We start from the raw sequence: 25,821 nt of genomic DNA, 5'->3' as shown, positions 1-25,821 counted from the left end.
AAGAATTATGACTGGATTTGAACTGTAATACTGCAATAAGGTGGAGGAATCCACCAGGGGGGTAGGAGTTGGGGAATCCCAGAGCCTGTGAAACTGTCATAAAATCAAATGCAATAATAATAATAAAAACCCTTGGGACACATGCCTGGTTCAAGTTCTGGCTAGTCTCTCTGATCCAGCTTTCTGTTAATACAAACCACGGGAAGCAGAGGTTGAAGGCTCAAGTTCTTGGGTCCCCTGTATCTCTGGACAACCTGGATGGATGGAGTTCTAAGCTCCCTGCTGGGCCTGGCCATGCCATTGTTGCAGGCATTTTGGGAATGAACCAGCAGGTAGAAAATCATATTCTTTCTCTCTCTCTCTTCTAATTGAAGTAAATATCTAAAACACTATATAAACATTTATTAAGAAAAGAAAAAGCCACTGAGGAACACAAACACTAAAATGATGCTTTGAGGGCCCTGTGTGATGGCCTAGTGACTGAATCCTTGCCTTGCGCATGCCGGGATCCCATATGGGTGCAGTTCGTGTCCCAGCTGCTTCACTTCCCATCCAGCTCCCTTGTGGAGCTCTGGCCATTACGACCACTTGGGGAGTGAACCAGTGGATGAAAGATCTTTCTGTCTCTCCTTCTTTTTGTGTATCTGCCTTTCCAATGAAAAAAAAATTAATCTTTTTTCTTTTTTAAAATAAATGCTGTGAGAAGACAGGAAGAGGCCTTCAGGGAATGGATGTTGAGTGGAATGAAAGCGGTAGAAGGGTATTTATCTTTGCTGATTACAGCAGTAGGACTTCTGTAAAGGCTCATTAGAATATTTACATCCTCATCTGTGGGCCATAAAAATTATCACCCGGAAAATCCACCAGCTATGGATTTATTGCATTTTGAATCATGTCTATGGTTGCCTTGATACTGCCAGAGTGAATGATTTCACGGGTCTTTAGATACATATCTACACTGAGTAGTGATTGAAACAGGATAACCCAAATGCCAACTTCTTTCTTAGTCTGTGCCAGGCATCGTGCTCCATCTAGGTATCTCACAGGCTATTAGCGAGTATCTGAAGACATGAGTTTCATCTGTTCAAGGGCCCACTGCTAGCAATCAGCAGGACAGAGCCGTTAGTGGAGCTGTTTCCTGTTGAAGCCTTCTGTTTCCCCTGGTACTTGCTGGTTACTTCCACATCTGTACTTCCCTGGCCTGGAGCTGGCCCATGGAAGTGCAATGCATTTTAGAAGAGGGAGAAGGACTGTTTCATGACTAGGGTCAGGACCAGAGAGCATCAATTTGGCTCCCCCAGCTGCAGAGCATCAGCTATAGAACTCAAATGTGAAGCACATACTATTATTATTGGTAGCAGTACTAGCCTTGCTTCACACCATTTATAAAAAAAATACCATCTATCAAAATAAATAAAGAATACCACGCTTACCTGGGAAAATCACCACATAGCATTCAAATGTCTTTCATTTCGTGTACCTACTTGTTAATGATTTTCTATTTATTTGAAAGTCTGGAGAGAGGAGAAGGTTGACATTCCACACAGTGGTCCCCAAAGGCCTACAACACCTGGGGCTGGATCAGAGTCACATCAAAGCCTCTAAATATGCACAATTATTAGTAATACTTTTAAAAAATCTACAGTGGGTATAAACAAAAGAAATTTGGCTCACCACTCCATTTCTTGAGAAGAGGCTGTCAATTCTGTAACTGATTGGTCTTTGCGAGACTGTCTGTGATGAGGGCTTCGGGGGTGCATCTGGTGGCCCCCACTTCATTCACACAGCACACTGACTCCAAAACACACTGCTAGGACTCTTCATAGAGAACACAGTAGATTTTGCAATATTACCTGTTCAATTGATTTTCCTGTAGAAGGCAGCTAAAAGATCAGATGTAGCAAGGACTGTGACATAGAGAGACACGTGCACCATTTTCAGTGTCACAGAGGACAATAAGGCAGAGTAAAAGAAAAGGAGAGAAGAGCTCTTACAGTCCTCAGAGTACACACACCTAGACCCATCCACCTTCATTTACGGAACACATTTCCTCCCATTCGTGTGTGTGATTTCTTGGTTGGATAAAGCCTGCTCTAGCTGAACACATTTCTCATCAGAGCTCCAAACCATTCATTCCTGAAAGGACTTGTATGTGTTCTTAGCAAAAATCTACTGAAGGATACTGGGCCCTCTGACAGGGAGACTTGCAAAGCTTTTTGATGCAGATTGAAACTTTGAAAACTTCGCAAATCTGGTTGAGGGACTCGATGTTTTCTGCTGTTTCTAGGGGAAGGACCGGCATTTTTTCCCTCAAAGATTGCAAATGTTCCAGGATTTGTGGACCATATAATCATAAAGGCATATAAGGGAATCAGCGTGGCTGTGTCCCCATAGAACATTATGAGCAAAAACTAAAGCCCCGATTCTGCTCAGGATATCGACATTCTGAGTGGACGTTAATCACCAATATTTCCTTTTCCTTCTAGAGTCCATGTGCTAAAACTTCAGTACCTTGAAATGAATTATTAAATGGAGAGTTATCAGTAACTTTGGCTGCTGTGTGGGAGGACACCAATTGGAACACATGTAGACAGGACCTGACAGTACATTCCCTAGCATCAAGCAGACTGGGGATGCCATTTATTCATGTGCATTTACCCAGAGTACAGTGCAGCATTACTGTTTGTGAACAGAGAAGAGTAATTAGCTTATCCCCTGTTTTGATTGGATTTCCAAACTAACTCAAATTTAAAACTTAAAATTACTATGAGCAGCCTAATATAACAACACCTAAATCTGTTTTTCCCAGTACACTTTCCTTTGTTGTCTAAATGCTTTTTACATTTTAAGGAAACTCTCTGGATGAGGACAGAGATGGAAAAAATACACACTGAGGTAGAACAGGGGGACACGCAGGGTTTCTACTGTGTAAAGAGATTCTTCTTCGCCTGGTCTTACCATTGCCAGATGACATCTCACGGTGTTTTTAATCTAAAAGATTGCGAATTCAAGGTGTGCTAAATTTTCTCCTGCTTTTATAGGAAGATAACTGTCCATACATTGAGTACCTACAGACAGCACTTTTGCAGGGGCTTTGAAACTCAGTGTTTTTACAAGATGGCACACAACCACTTAAGGGCTAGCTCTCTATGTCTCTCTGTGATGCATGACAGCTAAGGACGGAGAATGTCCCACTGGAGGGGGAATCTCAGTCTGGGTATTTGGTTCGGAGCCAATGCCTGCACCACCACCGCTGTGGCAAAGGTATTCTGCAATGACTAAGTTTGGCCAATCTGAGCAGCTTTAGCAGGCACAGAGCAGTTCCTACTTTATCTTTTTTCATAATAATAATAGAATTCTTCCTCCTTGCAAACAAAAATTATCAGAGATCAGCAGGTTAGCATTTATAGGCATTTCAAAAGATTATACTCAATTTGAAATGTTGAACAGATTCACAATAGATTTTCAAGACTTCATTTTATTTACATTTCCAAGTTCTTATCAGACATAGCAATGTTAAAGATGGATTATTTGAACTGCTAGTAGGTAGTAATCATGTCAAAGAGTGACACGTATCTAGTTCATCTTGGTTCCACATTTCGCAAGACTTTTGCGGAATGCAAAAGAAGCAATTATTGCACTGAATTTTCCACAAAATCCTCCAAGGAAATCTTGTTGCCTCTTCACAGCTGGAAATCTTGCCTTCAAGAAGATGGAGCAGAAAAGAGACTTGCCGTAGAAACAGCTGTAAAAAGTTTTTGTGTGAGATCTGCTAAGTTATCCTTTCATTTGCACTCTCTTCCACCTCATGTATCCGTTCTGCCACTATTGAACTCACATGCTATATAAAGCAGGTGCCATACCAGTCCCCAGGGATACAAGAGGACCAAATGCAGTTAAGTCCCTGCCCAAAGGAGCGTCCATCCTAGTAGAGGGAGGCAGGCAAACACACAAAGAGATGATAGCATGGGAATCCAGAATGCTTAGAGACATCCCTTTTACCATCTGTTGACTGAATGGTTACATTTGGGGGGCAGTGAGGGAGTGAGGAGAGAGGCAAACAGCAGACTAGAGCAGTTTTGGTAGTCCTGTTCCACCATCTCTACACCGGACGGATTTTTATGAATCCTTTATTCCACTAGAGCCTAACGTCCCTTACCTATAAAAATGGGGAAGATTGGATGTAATGACTTAATAAGGGACAAGATTCTGTTAGGCTTTTATTTTTCATGGTCTTATGGGAACATCTTGTAAAAAGTCACAATCCAATGTTGTTGACTCTTTTTAGCTTTAAAAAATATACTCAAAATGCAAGAAGTCTGTTGGTATCCCATATACACTCAATACTTCAAATGCCAATCTAAACTTTTTTTCATAAATAGCAAATGTGCTATCAGCAATGTTACAGAATGTTTTTATTCTACCATCTTCAGCCACGCGAGTTTTGTTATTCATGAAAATATATTGCTTTCCATTAGTGTTTACAAAATTCTACCTCACTTGTGAAATGCTCTCTAGCGACAACATCCTAGACACACATCCTGGGAGTGATGCTTTTTCCTCTGCTAACCCACATCATGGACTTTGTGCCTGTTTTAGACGGAAAACTCAGCTCTGTGAAAAAAGGGGCTGAGTGCTTGCTTCTCTGAAGAACAGCCCAGATGACATTCTGCCCAGGTATTCCATGGATGACTATGATGGTCTCTTTACACGCATGGTACCTTTTGGGCTCAGGCTGGTTGGGAACCCATGCTGGCTCTTTAGGTTGGCGAATAGTTCTGTTTAATACAATTACAATTTTGTTCCACTGAGAGGTATTTACTCTAACATCTGAAAAGCAAAAGTGGGTTTCCAGAAAAATTTACCAGGAAGGACGACGTGAATTAATAACCATCCTAACTTTTTAGGAAGCTCTGTTGGAATGTTAGCATATCTTTAGCAGCACAGGTAAAGCAGAACGTATTTCATGGTTGATTCTCTTTTCTTTACAAAGATGATATATTGAGACAGCTGAACATCAAAAAGCTTAGGTTTAGATGTATTAACTTGGGAGGAATTAAGTCTTTGATTCTCTTGAAACACAAACTGTATTCACTAGGTTGATTCTAAAATCAAGAAACACAAATTTCAATCAATTCAGTAGCTAAGGCTGACAGGAAATCTAAAGGACCACATGGAGTCTTTGGTCATCTAGATGAGGTCCCATTGACACGTTGGGGGTCGCTGAAGGTTTAAATCCCGTGAGTTTTATCTGCTTTCTGTGTAACCAAATAGCCTACACATTTTCAAATGTTATCAGGTGGTCCCTCTCACAAGACCACATCCTGTCAGTGTCTTTGGGAACAAAGTGAAATCATTGTTTTAATACTGGGATTTAATTCCTTCTTGTTGTTCTGTGCATGAAGATCCAGGGCCAGTGTTGTCAGAAGCACCTAACACAAGCCAATCTCACAATGAACTGTGAAGGGAAGGGGGCCTTGGAAGGGAGCATGCTACCACTTTAGGACCAGATGAGCAGGAGCATCCCATGTAACCTTCAAGCACCTTGTAGCAACTGAATGACTTCTAAAGACAGACAGTATTCCAACAATAGTTAAATGTAGAAGTAAATGAAGACAGATCCAACAGAGGGTGGTTGCAGAAATGAAAGAGAACAGGAGATTGGGACAACTTTTGGTGACTTGGGTCACAGTTACAGGTAAATTCTTGTTAGGAGATAAGAGTTTTGGTCTATGTTGTAGAATTTGATAGTGTGTTTTGAGGTGCTGGGTACATGTCAGCAATAAGAACGCAGCCCCTTTTCACAGGTAAGAGGAATGGTGAAGCCACGCTGACATTCACTGTCCTCCCCTCAGTATGACTGTAACCTTTCCCAGCCATTCCTGTGGGTCCATGGGTGGCTTACAGGAGTGTATCAGGCATAGCTTCGGCTGTGAGGTCCACAGGAAGGTACTGTCCACAGTGTGATCTTCAGGGTGAAGCCCTTAAGCTGTAAATGGGTACTGTTCTTAAGTCCAAACCTCCATAGGCACGATGGCTTCTTTGGTTCCAACAGAAGGCAATAGACTTTCTTCAGACAGGAAATAAAAGGGGAATTGTACCAGGAAGCCACGGATCTTTTTCAGTTCTTCTTCAGCTCTAATGGGATCTTCTTTTGCTAATATAGGCTTGGTTATGAAGTCTCTCAGCTGAATTAAGTTGTGTACTTCATCATTGGGAAGGCACCGGAACACCTGGTTAAAACAAATATGGGATGAAATGATTAGTTTAAAAAAGGCATGTGTGCTTTATGGGAAACACTCAGAACAGGCAAAGTCTTTATTTAATTAAATACATTAGTTCCACATTAAAACCCAGATTTGAGTTGCTCCTTAATTTGCTACAGAAATTGCTAGATTGTCCTCTATTGAAAAATTACAGCTCCTCAGCACTGTCTACTTTTGGAACTACAATTTCAGCTGCCTGATCACCATATCACCATGTCTGACAAACCCAATATTACTGAGATTGAAAAATTCGATCATCTGAGACCAAGAAGGGAGATGCAAGATGACTAGATAGGGAAGAGACGTGCTGGTTTTGACCACAGGAAAGTAACAGAAGAAAAAAGGAGGAATTGCATTCCCAGGAGACAGTTGGAGATACGTTGCAGTAAAAACTCAACAGAGAGAGAGCGAGAGCGAGAGCGAGAGAGAGAGAGAGAGAGAGAGACCATGGAGCAGCAGGGACCGCACAATCACACACAAACAGATTGTGCCAACAGAATCTCACTGGAGATAAGGTGAGAGGAATTTATGGTAACCCATGCTTGAGGGCAGCTGCAAGGGATGAGAGTGGCTCTCCTGTGCTGTGACTGTGGGAGCCCTGTGTCCTGTGACCATGGGCATCTGTGATGGTGTGAACTGAGAGCCCATCTCCTGTGCTGTGTGACTGTGGGAGCCCTGTGTCCTATGACCATAGGCATTCTCTATGTGATAAGGTGTCTGGTATGACTGTGTCTTTTAAAAATCACTGGTGGCGTCAGAGGCTCAGAGCTCCCCGAATGCTTGATGCTGTTTACTGCAGAGTTCTGTGCTCACACTGAGGAGCGCACAGCCCCTTTGTGCAGTTTGTGCATCTGTCTGGATGGGGGGTGTGGCCATAGTATGCTCCCTCCGGGAGGCTGGTTCATCTTGGCAGAGACGTGATCATGCCCACTGATGCAATCATACCTGAGACCTTCCAAGCCTGCTAGAATCTTGGCCGCACCTTCAAGTGGGTGACAAAGGAGCTGCCGAGCCATTTCCTAACTGGCTGAGGGACCACCAATGGGGAACATCTTCCCCACAGGCTCCTGTCCAGATAAGGAGGGGTCAGGGCTTGCTTAAAGTCCCAAGACCCTTCCAAAATCCTTTGGTGTCTCTCCCTCTCCCATTTCAAGACGCACCCCATCTCTTGAATCTTTCCTGGGATGTGCTTGCCTCTTCCTTTGTCTTTTCCCATTCACCTGGTCACTTTGCAAATAAAACTTCAACCGATTCCCAGTTTTCTATTTCGATACTAAATTGAAGAGAGAATCTACCGAGCTTTGCAGGTAACAATACCCTCCGCACTGATGACAGAGATTTACCGGATTCATTGCGAGTGTCATTCTACACTCCTGTGTTATACCTGCGCACGGGCTGGAGCTCCGTGACCCGAGCCAGCACATACCTCTGAATAGCCACTGAAGGATCAGACACCCCACTAAGTCCTCGAGACATAGTTCAAACAGAAAAAGCCCTCAGAGAAAACTAACCAGTGTTTTCACACAAGCCTAGACATAAAGGCAGAAAGATGGACATGGGTAACAATATGACTCCCCCAAAGCAGTGCGCACTCTAAGATTAGAGTGTGAAGAGACTGATGAAATGCCTGAAAAGAAGTTCAAAAGAATGAGAAAATTATTCAAAATTACAGAGAAGTAAATACATGAGTTAAGGAAATCCAAACATGACACAGATGAGAAACTCTGCTGGGAGACAGTAATATAGGAACCAAACCAAACTGAACCAATAGAAATGAAGACTCTGATATGTCAAACAAAAATACAGTGGTAAGTCTTAAGGACAGACTCGGGTAGGCAGAAGAAGGAATATCTGAGCTAGAAGACAAATAGTTGGGTATATCTCAGACAGACAGAAAAAAAAAACCAGAACCAAAGATAAGGTGTGAGATCTATAGTATAGTATAAAATGACCAAATATATGTACCTTAGGAATTCCCAAATGTATTGACAGAGAATGGATTAAAAGATCTATTCAATGAGATACCAGAAAACTCTCCTCTTCTGGAGAAAGGGACAGACAAGTACAGGAAGCACACGGAAGTCCTAGCAGGCGTGATCATAATGATCTGCAATGATACGTCAGCCTAACTTTCAGATGCAAAATATAAAGAAAATACACTAAAACGAGCACCACAGAAACACCAGATTATCCTCACAGGAGTTCCATTTGGATTGACAGCTGATTTCTCATCATAAACCCTATTGCTAGGTGAGAATGGAGAAACATGATCCAACTCCTGAAAGATATACCCTACAAAGTCCTGAACGGAAAGCAAAGACATTCCGAATCAAAGAGAAATTGAAATTGTCACCACTCAGCAGGCCTTAAGGGATGTGCTGCACAGAGAAACAGACATAGCATCATGAAAGAACATGATCGTAGGTAAAATTTCCCATAAAGGAAGTGTAAGGCAAAACAACAGGGATATTTACGGAAAAAAATGAGGGGGGCAGGACCAAGTGACTGCTCATCAATAACCCTGAATGTAAATGCCCTAAATTCTCCAATGAAAAGTTATAAACAGACTGGATTAAAAACCAAGGCCCATGTATTTGATGCCCAGAAAAAACACACTTCACTAACACAGAGACTGAAATTGAAAGAATGAAAAGATATTCCATATTAACAGAAACAAAAATAAACAAATAAATTAGTTAATAAATAAAGCAGGAGTAGCCATCATAAAATCAGATAAAATAAATTTTAACACACAAACTGCTAAAAGAGACAAAGGATGGTCTGTAATGTTTAAGGGATCAATTCAACAGAAATATATGATTAGAGTAAAGGTTTATGCACCCAATACAAGGGTGCCTGGCTATTTAAAATAAACAATAATGGATCTAAATGAGACATAGGGCTCAATACAATGATCATGAAAGACTTCAACACCCCACTTCTATCAATGCACAGATCAACCAGACAAAAAAATCAACAACAAAACAAAGCTAATCCACACTCTTGACCAAATGGACCTAATGAACCATTACAGAACATTTTATTCCACAGTTACTGAATACACATTCTTTCAACAATGCATGGAGTGAATATTATTTAAGCCAGATCATATGCTAGGCTATAAGACCAAGTCTCAATAAAAAAAAAAAGTCATGTATCTTTTCTGACAACAATGGAATGAAGCTGGAAATCAACAACTTGAAATATTCTAGAAAATACAGACACATACAGACTGAACAACATACTCATGAATGAGCAGTGGGTCATAGAAGAAATTAAAAAGGAAATAAGAAAATTCCTAGAAATGAATGAAGTTGACAACACAACATACTAAATTTACGGGATACTTCAAAAGCAATTTGACAGGAAAGTTTACAACCATTAATGCCTACACCAACAAATGAATGATCTAACAATCTTAAGGATCTAAAGAAAGAAAGAACAAACTAAGCCCCAAAATAGTAGCAAGAAGAAATAATAAAAATTAGAGAAGATGTAAATGAAACTAAAACCCTGAAAAAAAAGAGAAAAGATGAATGAAACAAACAGCTGGTTTTGGAAAAAATAACTGAACTACACCACTGGCCCAACTAACAAAAAAGAGACAGAGACAACTCAAATTAATAAAATCAGAGATGAAAAAGGAGATATTACAATGTGCTATGTCATAGCATAATCCCATGCTGATGAATTCTACCAAACTTAAAAGAATTAACTCCAATTCTTCCCAAACTCTTAAAAAAACTGAAAGGGAGGAACTCCTCCCAAACTTCTTGCATGAAGTCTGCAAAAAGGCACCACAAAGACTACTATAGACCAATGTTGCTGATGAACAAAGATCAAAAATAATCATCAACAAAATAAGAGTTAATCAAATCCAGCAATACCTCAAAAAGATTATTCGCTTGGACCAAGTGGGATTTATCCCTGTGTACAGGGATGGTCCCGTACAGGCAAATCAATCAATGTAATACATTACATTAACAAACTGAATAAAAACCATGTGAGTATTTCAATAGGTGCAGAAAGGCATTTGATAAAATATAACATCTTTTCATGATAAAAAACTTAAATAAATCCAGCATAGAATATATATAGAAGATACATATACAGAGAACACACAGCACAGACAAGGGAATCCATCACACACAGGCAGGTTCATATTAAAGCTTTCCCACTAAGTGCTGGAACCATACAAGCATGTCTTCCTTTACCACTGCTGTTCAGTATCGTTCTGGAAGTTTCACCCAGAGCCACAGGACAAGATAAAGAAATCAAAAGAATACAAATGGCAAAGCAAGAAGTCAAATCATCCCTGATTGTAGATAACATGATCCTATACAGAGAAGAACCACATAAAACTCCAAATAAGAGAGTCTGACAAAATTCCAGGATATAAAATCAATGCACAGCCTTTGCATGCACAAACAATGCAATGGCTGACAGACTTGTAACATCAGTTCCATTCATGATACCTACCAAACATTTAAATGCCTTGGGATAAATTTAACCAAGAATTGAAAAGATCCCTGTAATGAATCTTACAAAACATTTACCAAAAAACAGAAGCTTACACAAAAAGTGGGAAAAATCGTTCACATTCACGAATTGGAAGAATATCATAATACTGTCAACACTTGATGGGATTACATTCAGCTAAGAAGCTTCTGCACAGCAAAGGAAACATCCAAGTAAAGAGGCAACTGACAGATTAGGATAAAATACTTGCAAATAATACACCTTTTAAAGGATATAAAAGGAGTTCCAAATCCCAAACAGCGAAACAAGCAATTCAATCAAGAAATGGCCTAGCAATATGAACAGGCGTTTCTCAAAGCATGAAATACAAATGGCCAACACATGAAAAAATGTTCGGGATCACTAATCTTTAGGACAATTCAGATAACGAGATTTCACTTTACCCCATTTAAAATGGCTGTAAATCAAAAAGAAAAAAATCAACTGCTGGTCAGGCTGGATGTTAAAAGGTACCCTAATACAGTTAGTGGGCATGTAAACTAATATATCCATTCTAGAAGACAGCATGGAGATCCGAAAAATACCTCTGTCTTATGACCAGCCTCTCCAATATTTACCCAACGGAAATGAATCAGCATATGAAAGAGTTCTCTGTACCCCATGTTTAGAGCAGCTCGACTCATAATAGTTATGATATGGAATCAGCACAGGCATCTATAACTGATGACCGAAGAAAGAAACTGTGGTATAGTTAAACTATGAAATACTGCTCTACCAAAAAAAGAATGAAACCCTGTCTTTTTGCAAAAACAAACAAACAAAAAACCACTCTGCTTGATGAAAAGCCAGCTTCCCAAATACAAATCTCGTATGTTTCCCCTCATATGTGGTAACTGGCTTATAGAGTACAGAAAAACACAAAGCTTATGAGCAAAACTGACACTTTGAGATTTCTTATTTGTAGCCCTTGCCTATGCTCTTTAGGAACCATGGATTCGCTACTTGCTGAATATTTATTTTGTTGAGAGTTAAGCTTATGATTTTTAAGAGATATAAACATATCTTAAAATTGAAATATGTTGAAAATTGGAAATATGTTGCTTAAAATTGATAGATATGTCATTGAAAAAAATTAAAAGAAAAGAGGAAGGATAAAGGTGAGTGAAGGCAGACCCCAGGTGTAAGCAATGGCCAAGGATGCTTTGCCCCTAGGCAAGTGTGAGATTGCTGTGAGAAAAGCAGCCAATAGATGGTGGGTATTCTGGGCCTGGTGAATGCCAATTTGTGTAAATTATACCAGTGTGCCAGCATAGTTGCCTATTCTAGTTTTTTTTCCTTTTCTTTTTTTCCGGCTGGTCTGCAGCACCAACTGGAACACAAGAGAATTGGATCTGGGGGCAGATTTTGTAAGGGAATTGTGGGCTCACCTCTGTGGGATTGCAGCACTAGCTGGCAAGTGCTGGGACTGGGTGCACGTCATGTCATGCTGGACCGCAGTACTCCTTGGAAGAGTAAGATCCAGAGAGAGGACTGCACTGGTGGGAGAAATGCAAGCACTCCCCTGCTAGGCTGCAGCTCCTGCTGGTGAGCATTAGGGTCAGGATGTGGGTGGGCCAGGCTGACCAAGTCAGCAGCACCAGTCAGCATACGCGTGGCTAGGTCTGGGAGTGGGTTGAGTTAAGCTAAGCCACAGCACTCATGGGTATAAACAAGAGCCAGATGAGATGTGGAATGGACTTGGTTTGTTTGCAGCACATACAAAAATCAGGGCTGGGGGTGAGCCTGTTGGGAGGTATTGGGGGGTCAACCCAACTAAACCATGGCACCAACTGGTGTGTGTGAAGACTGGGCCTATGGCAGGTTTGGCCAGGCCACAGAACCCACCTGTTCAAGTGAGAGGTTGGTCTATTAGTGGAACTGACTAAGAAGCTACATCCACCAGTATGTTCATTGTCTGGTATAAGTAACAGATTGAACCTCCACTAGCTGGCAGAATCAAGTCTGAGGTTATCCCAGGAAGTGTTTTTTGGGGGGCACTCCCCAATTGGGTTACCAGACGCAAATCTCAGCCATAGGGAAAGTCACAATATATGTGCTCTGGCCTTAGAGCGTATATATTGTTACGAGGCCTCTTTAGTTGTTGATGTCTGCATAATGGAAAGCATGCCCAAATGCATATGGAGGACCTGACAGCCAGTTCATCTAAGCCAGAAGAGGATATCAAGTGCCTAGTCAGAGGATGGACAGCAGAACGGGTTGGACAACTCTCCCGGCCAAGTTTTGCAGCAAGTGCCTGGATCCACAGATGCACACTAAGGTGGACTTGGTCAGCTAATAGATCATTGAAAGATTTTATCAACCCAAGCACACTGGAGCCGACAATATCTCAGATTATCAAAACCACTCAAGTAACACCCTCAGAACATTCTTCCCCATATTGGAGTCTATAAGGCAGCATCAAATGATTGTCCCCGATTCCCAGGTACTGATGCAATTTGACAGCAAGGAGAAGTCTCCTCCCCTTATCCCCAGCAGACAAAGAGAATATAAAGGAAAGAACTGAAATATTTTTCCCTGCCGTCCTTCTCCATACCTCCTCCCTCTCCATCTTAATCCTCATGGGCATGCATCCCTCTCAACTGTGTAAACAATATTGAAAATATTTTTTTAAAAAAAGTGGGCCCGGCGGCGTGGCCTAGCGGCTAAAGTCCTCTCCTTGAACATGCTGGGATCCCATATGGGCGCCGGTTCTAATCCCGGCAGCTCCACTTCCCATCCAGCTCCCTGCTTGTAGCCTGGGAAAGCAGTCAAGGACGGCCCAAAGCCTTGGGTTCCTGCACCCGTGTGGGAGACCTGGAAGAGGTTCCTGGTTCCTGGCTTCGGATTGGTGCAGCACCAGCTGTTGCAGCTCATTTGGGGAGTGAATCATCGGACGGAAGATCTTCCTCTCTGTCTCTCCTCCTCTCTGTATATCCGGCTTTCCAATAAAAATAAATCTTAAAAAAAAGTGAGGAAGGAAAGGCACAATGGGAAATATCATGATTTCCTTAAAACTATATATCTGAAGGCCCCAGCATGGTAGCCTAGTGGCTAAAGTCCTCACCTTACATATGCATTTGGGCATGCTTTTCATGCTTGCTCATGCTGGAATCCCATATGGAAGCCGGTTCATATCCCAACAACCTCATTTTCCATCCAGCTCCCTGTTGTCGCCTAGGAAAGTAGTGGAGGGTGGCCCAAAGCCTTGAGACCCTGCACCCACATAGGAGACTGAGAAGAAGCTCCTGGCTTCTGATTCTTTGAACTGGCTCAGCTCCAGCCATTGCAGCCACTTGGAGAGTGAATCAGCAGACAGAAGATCTTCCTCTCTGTCTCTCCTCCTCTCTGTATATTTGGCTTTCAAATAAGAATACATAAATCTTTTAAAAACAACTGTATGTATAAAATCCATGAAATTTATCCATTCTTTATGAATCAAAAAAGAAAGAAAGAAAGAAACAGAAGACAGAAATGCAACAAAAAAATCCACCGCCTTCAAAAGAAGTGATTGAATAAGCAAAGCAAGCAGGCGAGCTGCAACGCGCTGTGTGCTGTCCACACACACCAGCACTGCCGTCTTTTTTTTTTTTTTTTAACTTCTCTCATCTGTTTAACTTTGTAAGATGCAGAAGAGGTTGGGTCAAGTTTAAATTATCATGCTGCCCATTTACATCTAAGAGTGGAGAACTGACCATGAAGGGTATGCCTGCCTTCCCATCTCCCTGTGTCTGGCAGGAAAGTGGAAGACAGCAATGCTGGTAACGGAAAATGCTGGGTGGGATGACAACGGAATCTAGAGGAAAAGCAAGCCAGCACGAGGTGTCCTGCAGGCAGTACAAAGCATTTTAATGAGAGTGTTCTATTTGTTCAAATGATTTTGATGATTGGAATGCACAAGTTTTAATAAACAGATAAAGTTTCAAAATCTAAGAAAAAAAAGACAGCTAGATTTTCTTTTTTATTATTATTATTAATTCATTAATTACATTGTATTATGTGACACAGTTTCATAGTACTTGGATTCTCCCCACCCCTCCCCAAACCCTCCCACCATGGTGGATTCCTCCACCTTGTTGCATAACCATAGTTCAAGTTCAGTTGAGAATCCCCCATTGCAAGCATATACCAAACAGAGTCCAGCATCTTATTGTCCAGTCAAGTTCAACGGCTTCTTAGGTATACCCTCTCTGGTCTGAAAACAGAGCCAGCAGAGTATCATCCCGATCAATTAAAAGCTCCAACATACCATCAGCAAAAATTTCCATCATTGTGGAATTAATTGACATAGTAATGAGTAACCAATATGTTAAGAGTAAATGTAAGTTCTTAACCACCTTCTGTGACCACCTCATTGACATTTCAATTTTGGTTTATACACAACATATAACATACATAACATAATATGTTATACATAACATCATATCATCTTAAATTAAGGCAAACACGAAGACAGTTAGATTTTCAAATTTGGATGTCCAAGGGCCATGAAGCCCAGGATAAAGTAATTTCACCCATTACTCAAGAATAAGCTTGCCACTTTGGCTAATAATCATTTGTGAACTTCAGGAAAACTGCAGGTTATGTTTCTTCTTATTGTTTAGAAAGATGCTCATATTCCTACCTTTACTTAGAGTTACTGAGTGCTAATATATAATCTTTGACTATTTGAACATGACTTTCAGATATTATAACACTTCATTCCAGAATATTTCATCATATATCATGCAAGGACATTTGCCTATGAAACAACACCACCATTCTCAAACTTAAGAAAATTAACTCCACGCATTATTCAGGATATCACTCACATTTAAATTTATCCTATTTTCTCAAAAATGTCCTTTATAGCCAAGCTGTGAAGTGCATTTCTAAAATCTCACTTTAAGACAGCCCGTGTATGTGACCTATTTGATCAGGATCTCGAGTCCTCAATGTGAAATGAGGACTTGCGATGTTTCATAAACAAAGGGAAAGTCGCCATGCTTGAAGGGACCCTGGAAGTCACACGGAGAACACTCTTTGGCCCAGTTTCTTGTAGAGCATCCACAAACCCTGGCTGGAATATCTTCCACAGTGAGAAGCTGGCTTCACCATCCTCAGGTATGCAGCTCTTGAGTTTTGTACATTTGTTACAAATGTAACAAATACGACCGGTATAATTCATCTGAAGTTACATTTGATATGTACCAAAAGGAGCTGTTTTTTTTATTAATTATTTTGCATTATGTGACGTTTCATAGGCTCTGGGAATCCCCCCATCCCTCCCCCTCCCCTCCCCCCTGGTGGATTCCTCCACCTTGATGCAGTATTACAGTTCAAATTCAATCAAGATTCTTTCCTCGCAAACATATACCAAGCACAGAGTCCAGAAACTTATTGTCCAGATGGGTTGAACAGTTTCTTGGGGAGATCATTTCTGGTCCGAAGTTAGAGCTGGTAGAATATCATCCCAGTCAATTAAGAGTCCCAATATAACATCAACAGCAATTTGCAATATTATGGAATTGACATGGTTTTGAGTAACCAGTATGTTAAAAAAAAAAAAAAAGCAAGTCCTAACCACAACCTATGATTAGCTCATTGACATTTCAATTTTAGTTTATATTCAGGACCGGCTGCTATATACCTTAAAATGGCTATAAGGTACCATTCAGCTGTCTCGTGTCTATTTTATTTTAGTATTTAGCCATTTGTTGTGTTGAAGTATAATTTTGCTGATCTTGGCAGATTTTAGGATAATCTAGACTGGCTTGTAACTCTAACAAGATATTTGTCGACATTTAAGGTGCAGAACACATTTTTTTTGGGGGGGGTGTGCAGGAAAATCCTCAACACCATGGTGAGGAGTGACTAATCTTTGTGTCCCACCCAGTAAGGCATGAGCCAATCCACGCCAGCTCTTTCCTGTCAGATTTCAAGCTCTACTTTCTGTTATTTGTCTATTTATTTTAGGTTTTTTTTAGTTTGTATGATTGTTTGCTGTGAGGGGTTTTCGAAGTGATCCCGATGGTCATTGCGAGGGAGGGCGGGGGTCCAGAGGTGGAGCCAGGCTCGGACCAGACAAAAGGAGCTGTTTTGAAAGACTTGTCTAAAGTTAGAAATGTCCAAAACAGGACATGTCTCATTCTTACAAACATAAATTACAAGATGGAAACGATTTACTATGGACTATGAGCATGAAGGTAGTTATTATTAATTCTCATAACCATGCTAGGGGCCATCTCTTTCAATGTTCAGGGAGAAAAGGAGACAAAGAAATCTATCCACTATACGCACAGCTATGTCACATGCAAGCAGAATTGTGGGAGCGGATGCAGGTCTGAGTCACTGATTCCATTTGCCTCTTCTGTTTGCCACTGACACATTAGGAAGCTGGGTAACACTTAGCGGGGGATGCACAGGATGAGATTCCTGCATCACACGAGAGGTCAAAACACCACTGTTCCCCTTCTTACTGTCACACATCATGTTTTTTGCCACCTGGCTGCCCAATACCTGCAGAGAGGCCATCTTTATTACCTGGAGGTATATTGGTTCCTTGATATTCATGAAGAATTTTCTGTATCCACCAAAGGCAGAAATACTGATGTGCATTTTCTGATGAAATTCAACTTAAAAGGGGGAGGTGAAACATGAAGCTCACCTTATCATAAATTGTAGCATTCCGTGCTGCTGTTGAGACCCACACCTCCTTGAAGAATCTGTCACTCACTGGATCCTGGATGTCCTCTGAAGGATCGGAGAGATAGCCCAGGACAAGCCTGAAACACAAGTGCCACGAGTTGAGTGGTGCACACAAAGAGGTTTGCAGCCCACCTTGTTTCTTGCTGTTAACCATAATTCAGCCAGCCTCAAATGTCTTTTTTTTTTTTTAAGGAAATCAAGGAGAGCCAAGAAAACTAAGTAAAATGCATAATACATAATGTGTATCCAAAGTGATAAAATGAAAGAAAAAAAAACCATACCTAAGCGGCTTTGATAATTGCATGGTCTTAATAACTGCTGGACAGAAAGACCAATTTTGTTCCAAGAGTACCCTTGTAATTGGTGTGGAGCATAGAATTACACTCAAAACAAGTGCCCAGAAATATGTTCAGTCTTTCCAAGGATTATCTCACTAAAGCCTCAATCACATCATGAAAAAAAAATACAACAGCAGCAACAAAAACCCCCGCAAAACCCTCCTACTATTGTTATTTTACAGATAAAGGAACAGATAGAATAAGGTGTTCTAGGTCCTGTGAGGTTAGTAACGCAGCTCAGACTCCAGCTGGGGCCAAGTGACTCCCAAGTCTGGCCTGCCTGCATGCCTTCTGTCCTCCTTCCTTCCCTCATGCTCACCTGCCTTGCTTCCCTGTGCTCTTCCATCTCTTGGGCCAAGAACTGTGCTGAATTCTGCAGAACAGACCTGAGTAAGGAAGGCAGGTGACCTCTGAGGGTAGAGTTATATTTGGTGGGTGAGTCCAAAAATGAAGAAATAACCCTGTTTCGAAGGTTTTCATAACAATTTTGGTACACGCAGGCTACGCTCTAACAGCATGGGATGGGTGTGGTCAGGGAGATTTTTTTTTCCTTCCCTCAACCATTCATCTGAACCTACTTCCTGCCTTAGGATTCGGCACAGGATGAATTCCCTAAGAGTTTCACTGGCTCCCCTGGTTTCGTCTCCCATGGCTCCCTTGGAGATCTGAGCATTCTTCCTTGGTTCACCTTCTATACTTCGCGTATGTACTGTCTTTGCCAGAGCTTCTACAGTATTTTGTATGTAACAGACCTAGTTCCCATTCGTACAATGCAGATTCTTGGGGAGACCAGGACTGGGTTGTTCTTATACCCCCAGAATACCTGATGTACAGGAAGCCACAAATAAGACGCTACCTGAATTGGCTTTATGTAAACAAAGAATCGAAAGTAACTGGAAATTCTTGAGCAGAGCAACACAAGCTTTAGAAATGATGTTTTAAACTGCAGGTAATGTTAGTACTTCTGGAGGGATATGGGATAAATACCATTTCTACTTTAAATCTTGTCAAGTAGAAGAGACAAATGATCCCCACTTAATAAATCGGGAACTAAGGTTTGGAGACATACATGAGGAATTGAACTAGAACACACTGAGTCCAGTCCTTTTCTCATGTGCCTTGTTGGTTCAAAGAATTCCAACAATGGCCTGTGCTCCCTGGCAAAAGCAACGGGACCCTAGGCCTGATTGGAACACTGGCTTTGGCATTCAGTAAAAGGGAGACTCACTGCAGACACCAAGGCAGAGAAGGAAAAGGATCGGACGGATGTATTAACATATGACTGCTGTGTGGGGGCAGGACTACAGGGGCCAGGGTTCAAACAGCAAGGCCAGTTTGGAGCTACTGCAGTAAGCCAGGTGAGCTCTGCCAGTTGCTTGGGCCAGTGTGTTGGTGGGGATGAAAACAGAGCCAGCAGGTTTTGTTGAGAGAAGATGTAGGTTCTGAGCAAAAAAGGAGGCTCATGATGACAGAAAGGCTATGTGCTCTTGAGCAGCAAGAAGATTCTAGTTGCCCTGAACTGAGCTGGTTCTGTGGGAGATGAACAGGAATTCAGCTTTGAACTTGGGGAGACATCTGGTAAATATCTAAGTGGCAGAACTGAGTAGGCCACTGGAAAAACAGGCGAGGGTTTGGCAGAGAAGGCTTGACGGTGAGTATAAACTGAGGAATCACACGTAAGCTCATGAAACTGTGTGCTTTTTCCCCATGTTCATCAAAGGGGTGAGTTGCCACAAAGAGGACTTGGTCCACCCCAGCTGTGATGGAGAGGAGGCGCGACTGGCAAGGCTGGAGGGAAGCCAGAGGATGTGGGGTCCTGAAACCCCAGCAGGAAGCAAGTAGCGGAGATCTGAGTCAAACCCAGGCGAGGATTGATCACGGGGAGGTTATTAGAATGTGGCCCTCTCTTTGTTCAGACAAATGGAGATTTACATAATCATTTTAATGAGTTTGGTGCTTCCAATCAATGTGAATTTTTCTAAGCAGTTCTCTTACTATGAATTTCTGGGTAGTTTCCAATCTTTCATTATTACGAATAATGCTCCAGTGAACATAATTTATTCATCACATATAACTTTCGTGAATTTCTGTAGTAATCAGAAGAAATTGTAGAATAAAATTCCTAGGCCAAAGAATACACAAGATTACCCCAAGAAAGGTTGTGCCATACCCACTGTTAATCACGAATGTTCTTGTGATTTCTAACATCAACTTCTGAAAATGTTCCTTTTTTTTTTTTCAGGACAAATGGGGAGTTCATTTCCATTTTAGTCTGTCTTTTATTGGTTTTAGAAAAGTTCTGCTCATAAATAGATCTGACACCCTGACTTCTTGGGATTCTTCAGTTTTAGGACCTCAAAAATCCTCTTCTACTTCAACGTTTCCTTCGGACAATATGTGCGTAATTTGAAGAAAAAAAATCACACACTAAGAGATGATGTTTTCATGTAGAGGTTGAATGCAAATTGCAACCCAAAGCCATACTGTACCAAATGTGAAAAAGGTAATTCATTTTACGACAGTTTAAAGCAATACTCTTCATTTGGGCCTGGGCTCGGGAACTAAAAATAAGCATAGAGCATTTCTGTGCCTCTGTTTTAAAATCAGAAGAGAGAGAGAGAGGAGCATTCGGTCTAGGGGTTCAGATGCTGCTGAGGAGGCCTGCATCCCACAGGGGAGTCCCAGCCCTGGCTCCTGACGCCATTCTCCTGCTGACACATACCCCAGGGGCAGCACTGATGACTCAAACAACCGAGCTTTGGCCATGCATATGGAAGACCTGGAATGAGTCGCCATCACCAACCCAGCGGATGAAAATACTCTCTGTCTCTGTCACTCTCTCTGCCTCTTAAATAACAATTTTAAATAGTTAGAACAAGAGATGGAACCACGTGCCCACCAAGTTATCAGCTAGTGTCTTTTTCACAGAAGCATTTAAATAAGCTTACAACATGCCACGTTTAGCAATATGTCATTTTGCCTAATGATATTTTCAACATAACACATTTATTCTTAAAGTTGTACAGTAAAAACAATAGTCAGTATTCTATTATTTTGAGGGCTTAGGCTAAAGAGAGAAATGGTTTGGTTTTATTTGGATGTGTATAATGGCCATTATTTAGTTGTTTATATATCACAGGGGGAAGGCAGTGAAACTGTAAAACAGATGCTCCTATATCCTTTCGTTCCTCACATCTACTGCTATAAATGATTCTGAAATCAACATGCATGGAAAATAGCTTCTGTTGAGGGCGGTTATATTTGTGAAGTTTGGATCATTTTCTAGGACTTAATGAACTGCTCAGCTCGGCGCTATGACATTCAGCACAGTACTCTGATGGCCGATCCCGTCTTTTCAGAATTGATTTCACATTGAAAGGTGTGTTTCCATTTCTATTCAAAGATGGCCCAGATGGAAAATGGATTGAAGCTGCATTTTCAAGTGAGAAAATGGCTGCGCTCTGGGCCACAATATTTGTCTTTGGAACATTTCCTAATAAAAAGAGGCTAAAATTGACACATGGTTTTTGTGGTGCTTTTTAATAAATCATCTGTGTTCGCCATCGGGGCAGAATGAAAATAGCTGTTCAAGAACAAATGCCTCTCGGACACAGTTTGAAACTTGCCAGGAAAAGAAAATACTTGGAATCAGCTGGGCGTGAAATGTACAGGATCAGCATAACAGAAAGTGATTTACTAAAAATAGCCCTCTCCCAGTAATGATTTACAAACAACAACAACAACAACAACAACAAAAACCCTGAAATATATTAAAGGCACACTGTGTGTGTTTTTCAACTGAAAGACTCGATTCTTTTTATATCAATCTATTCATCTGCTATAATCCCAATTTCATCAACAAAAAAAGGATGTAAGGGAACCTGGATAAAGAAATCTCAAGCTTATATGGAAGATGAATTGTGAAGACTAGACAAAACTACCCTGGAAAATCATACTCCTTTGGGGAAGTGGCATCCCCAAAGCAGAGCGAGAATGCGCAGCCACAAGAGAAGTGATACATGCTAGCAAGCAAGTAATCAAACCTTCCATGTCACACAACAGAGCACAGCAGAAGAGGCAGACACAGGGCAGTGTGGTTAGCACAGGGGTGCTCAACATTTCACAGACATCAGCAGCACAGCATGCCCCACAGTTCTGAATTAGTGAATTACCTGGGGGCAAACGTTAGAGCTCCCTGAGGCTGGTGCTGGGGTGTAGTATGTTAAGCCTCTGCCTGCAGTGCCAGCATCCCACATGGGTGCTGGTTCAAGTCCTGGCTAATTCACTTCTGATCCGGCTCCCTGCTAATGTACCTGGAAAAGCAGCGGAAGATGGCCCAAGTCATTGATCCCTGCATCCACATAGCAGACCTGGAAGAAACTCCAGGTTCTTGGCTTAGACAGGCCCAGCTCTAGTTGTTGCAACAATTTGGCTGGAGAAGGTGAACTAGTAGATGGAATATCACTCACTGCGTCTCTCCTTTTGTCTGTAAATCTTCATTCCAAACAAAATAAATCTTCAAAAAGGAAAAGGAGCCTTTATTTCTTACCTAACAATAAACTCCAGATGTTAAATGCAAAAAAGCAAAAAGCTAATAAATATTAGGAAATACAAATAAATATTTGAAAGTGACTGAGGAAGCTATACTAAGCCTATGGGAAAGGGGGAAAAAACAAAAATACTTTGAAAGATTTGACAAACAGAAATGTAAGGATTTTCATGTGGACAGCACTGTGGTGTAGCACATCACGCTGCGACCTGTGGTGCCAGCTTCCCCATGGGAGTGTCTGCTATGTTGTGGCTGTTCCACCTCCCATGCAGAAGCCTGCTCATGGGCCTAGGAAAGCCGTGCAAGATGGCCCCTGCACCAACAATGAGAGAACAGGATGGATTTTCTGGCCCAGCCTCAGCCACTGCTGCCATTTAGGGAGTGAACCAACAAATGGAAGATCTTCCTCTTTCTTTCCTTCTCTTTTTCTCTCCCTTCTACCTTCCTGACCTTTAATACTGACTTTCAAGCAAATCATTTTATTTTTTTTTAAACTTTAAAAACATTTTTTTTAAAGATTTATTTTATTTTTATTAGAAAGGCGGATATATATAGAGGAGGAGAGAAAGAGAGGAAGATCCCCCGTCCAATGATTCACTCCCCAAGTGACTGCAACGGCCGGTGCTGCACCGATCCGAAGCCAGGAGCCAGGAACCTCCTCCAGGTCTCCCACACGGGTGCAGGAATCCAGAGCTTTGGGCCGTCCTCGACTGCTTTCCCAGACCACAAGCAGGGAGCTGGATGGGAAGTGGAGCTTCCGGGATCAGAACAGGCGCCCATATGGGATCCTGGAGCGTTCAGGGTGAGGACTTTAGCCATTAGGCCATGCCGTTGGGCCCCAAGCAAATCATTTTAAAACAATTTAAAAATTCTCCTTTATGCTCCATGATTAAAAGGCAACTGACCAGCCGGATTTGCAACACATGTGACAGAGAACATGGAATGCTATGTATTCATAATAAAATGGGAAGAGAATAAGGCCCCCGACATAATAAGCTAAGGAGGTGAATAAGTGAGTCAATTTACAAAAGAATTATTACACATGACAAGTGTATTTAACATTTCTTGAAAATCAAAATGATGAAACTCCCATTTGAAGCCTAGCAAGTTGGTGAAGGTCAACTCAAATGGTACAAGTCAGTAAAGACAGAAGGCAAGAGGCCTCTAAAGCATAACAGTCAGAGGGCCAAAATCTTCCTGAGCTAGGGCAACAAGAAGGTGAGTTACAGACACAAATACTGCTTTAGGTAAGCCACAGATCTGCCAAATAACAAGATGTTAAAGGAATGAGGGTAGACACATGTAAGTCCTCCAAACAGGCAGAGAAAATGTACACTCTTTGAATTGCATTGTCCATGAACATTCTGAAATGTCCTCTGTGAAATATGACATAACCATTAAAATGTTACTGAATGCTTACTAACAGAAAAATGTATAAGACATTATTTAAATAGATATTATAGGACTTGAAATATTCTTATTTTAATATCAAGCATGCCTGTGTATAGAAGCAAATAGAATAATGGAATCGCAAGTTTCAAATGCTGAAATTATTAGCACTGGGTGGTGGTATAGATGAATCTAACCACAATGAAAATATGTTGTGTATTAGAATGCTTTATAATGATCAGACATTTAAAACTTTATAAAGCAGCCCACCACTTTAAAAAAGAGTAGTTTTTACAGAAGCAAAAAGACTTGACATATATCCTCACTTTACAAAAGGAAATATTTGTTTTTGTGCATAGGCTGCAGTAGGCCATCTGTAAGTGGATCAGCAAGCTATTAACTTTAAATTCTCTACTACGGAACAAAATACGTTCCTGTTAGCTGCACAGCTGTAATAAATATAGCAGGGAAAGATGCAGGGAATCCTGATGGCTTTGTGAGGGCTGGGCTTCTTGGGCTTCCTGGGAAGGGCAGCAGCATGGGGAGCACCTCTGGAATCCCAAACCTCTGTGGGCCTGGGAGGACACGGTGTGGAGTGGGAGCACGGGCAGCGGCGAAGAGTTCCATCTGGGCCTGTCTGCCGGTGAGGATCAACTGAGCAGTGCTACAGTGCAGTGCCCTGCCACAAATGCATGGGGCTCCAGCAAGTTGCAGAAAATGGTAAATCGGTCATGGTGGGGGAAAAATTTGAAAGTCATCCATAGAGATGAAAAGACCTGACACAGATCCTCACTTCACAAAAGGTTTTCAAAAATAAAACAAAAGGTTTTCAAAAAGACTACAGAAAATGAACATTATGCAAAAAACTATACATGGATATCACGTGGTTTTTTTTTTGTTGTTGTTGTTGTTGCAACAAAATATTTTTTGGGGGGGTTTCATTTTCCATGAGCTTTCTGAAGTCTCTTGCAACATAAGGCACCATCTTTAGCCATGTCATGTCAGTGACCCTTTCTGCATCTCACCCTGAAATCACAGCGTAACCAATACAGTTCTAGAAGAGTCAGACTGTGAATTCCCTGCAAAGATCTAGAGACGGGAGACGGGTCAGGGCATTCCACAGACAGCAGTCAGGCAGCGTCTCCATCAAGTGACACGAGCAGTGCGTGCCGAGTGGCCTGTTAGGAACAAGCATTTGACACATAGCTCACTTGCGCTAGAAGCAGCCATTGGACTATAAGGCAAAGAGAACTGTGACATGGCCTGGAAGGTGCTAGAAGGATCACCTACTGAGAAAGATGGACTACAGTTGCTGGCGGCAGTTACAGCTCAGCCTGGCAGGATCCTCAGTAACGGCTCATTGAATGAAGGCCTCATGAGGACTGCATAATTCTTGCTTTCTAGCCCAGCTAGTCCTCTGGTCAACAACTTGTTTAACATTCCTATTTTCTTGCTGAAGACAAAGCATCTTCCATTTTGAGACTCATCCCACACCTGAGAACTAAAGTTCCCACACCTGTGTGAGACACGAGTCATCACTGGCAAACTCCTTTGGTAAGTTTTCATATCTTTATATTCCAATATTTATATCTGTATGTATAGACATATTTTAATGCATTTATCTATGGAGGAGTCAGAGCTTTATACAGAGAGAAAGATGGAGTGAGAGAAAGAGATCTTTCAGCTGCTGGTTCACTTCCTACGTAGCTGCCAAGTCAGAAGCCAGGAGCCTCTGGGTCTCCATGTAGGTGCAAGGGCCCAAGTCTTGGGCTACCTTCTGCTGCCTTCTGAGGCCACAGCAGTGAGCTAAACAGAAAGTGGAGCATCTGGAACTCTGTGGAGCCCATGTGGATGCTGGCACCGCAGACTGTGATTTAACTTTAGGTACCACAACACTGGTCCCAACTTAATATATTTTAATTATTGCTTTCCAGATTATACATTCAAATGGTGCTGACTATGAAAATAAACCCTGGCATTTTGCACATTACTGGTATATACACCTTCCCCAGAGAGACCCCATTTCAAGAAGAACGTTGAATGCAGGCGTGTGCTCAGGGCAGCAGCCTGTGTACAA

The 25,821-nt window shown here is 41.6% G+C and overlaps 2 protein-coding genes across 5 annotated transcripts in view; one reads left to right on the top strand and one right to left on the bottom strand.

The window, feature by feature from the left end:
* Positions 1-4,993: 4,993 nt before the first annotated feature.
* Positions 4,994-25,821, bottom strand: part of PLD1 (phospholipase D1) — a 242,839-nt gene continuing 222,011 nt past the window's right edge. For all 4 annotated transcript variants that reach the window (XM_058661105.1, XM_058661104.1, XM_058661106.1 and 1 more), the window contains 2 exons: positions 17,428-17,545; positions 4,994-6,233 (listed from right to left, as the gene is read on the bottom strand). In XM_058661105.1, coding sequence (XP_058517088.1) covers positions 6,009-6,233; positions 17,428-17,545 — 343 coding nt within the window. In that variant the 3' untranslated portion in view covers positions 4,994-6,008. The remainder of the gene's footprint in view (positions 6,234-17,427; positions 17,546-25,821) is intronic.
* On the top strand, positions 6,480-14,300 carry LOC131479758 (thymosin beta-4-like). The gene is made up of 2 exons (XM_058661108.1): positions 6,480-6,521; positions 14,232-14,300. The coding sequence occupies exons 1-2, from the start codon at positions 6,480-6,482 to the stop codon at positions 14,298-14,300; spliced, it is 111 nt and encodes a 36-aa protein (XP_058517091.1).

The sequence above is a fragment of the Ochotona princeps genome, chromosome 3 (genome assembly GCF_030435755.1).
Source record: "Ochotona princeps isolate mOchPri1 chromosome 3, mOchPri1.hap1, whole genome shotgun sequence".
Taxonomy (NCBI): Eukaryota; Metazoa; Chordata; class Mammalia; order Lagomorpha; family Ochotonidae; genus Ochotona; species Ochotona princeps.
This window is presented reverse-complemented; position numbering and strand designations above follow the sequence as displayed.

What these genes read in the sequence shown, in the direction of transcription:
- LOC131479758 (XM_058661108.1), top strand. Translation starts at nt 6,480, where the DNA reads ATGTCTGACAAACCCAATATTACTGAGATTGAAAAATTCGAT. An exon ending in CTGAGATTGAAAAATTCGAT is followed by an intron (nt 6,522 to 14,231) that starts CATCTGAGACCA and finishes TCAAAAAAGAAA; the next exon opens with GAAAGAAAGAAACAGAAGAC.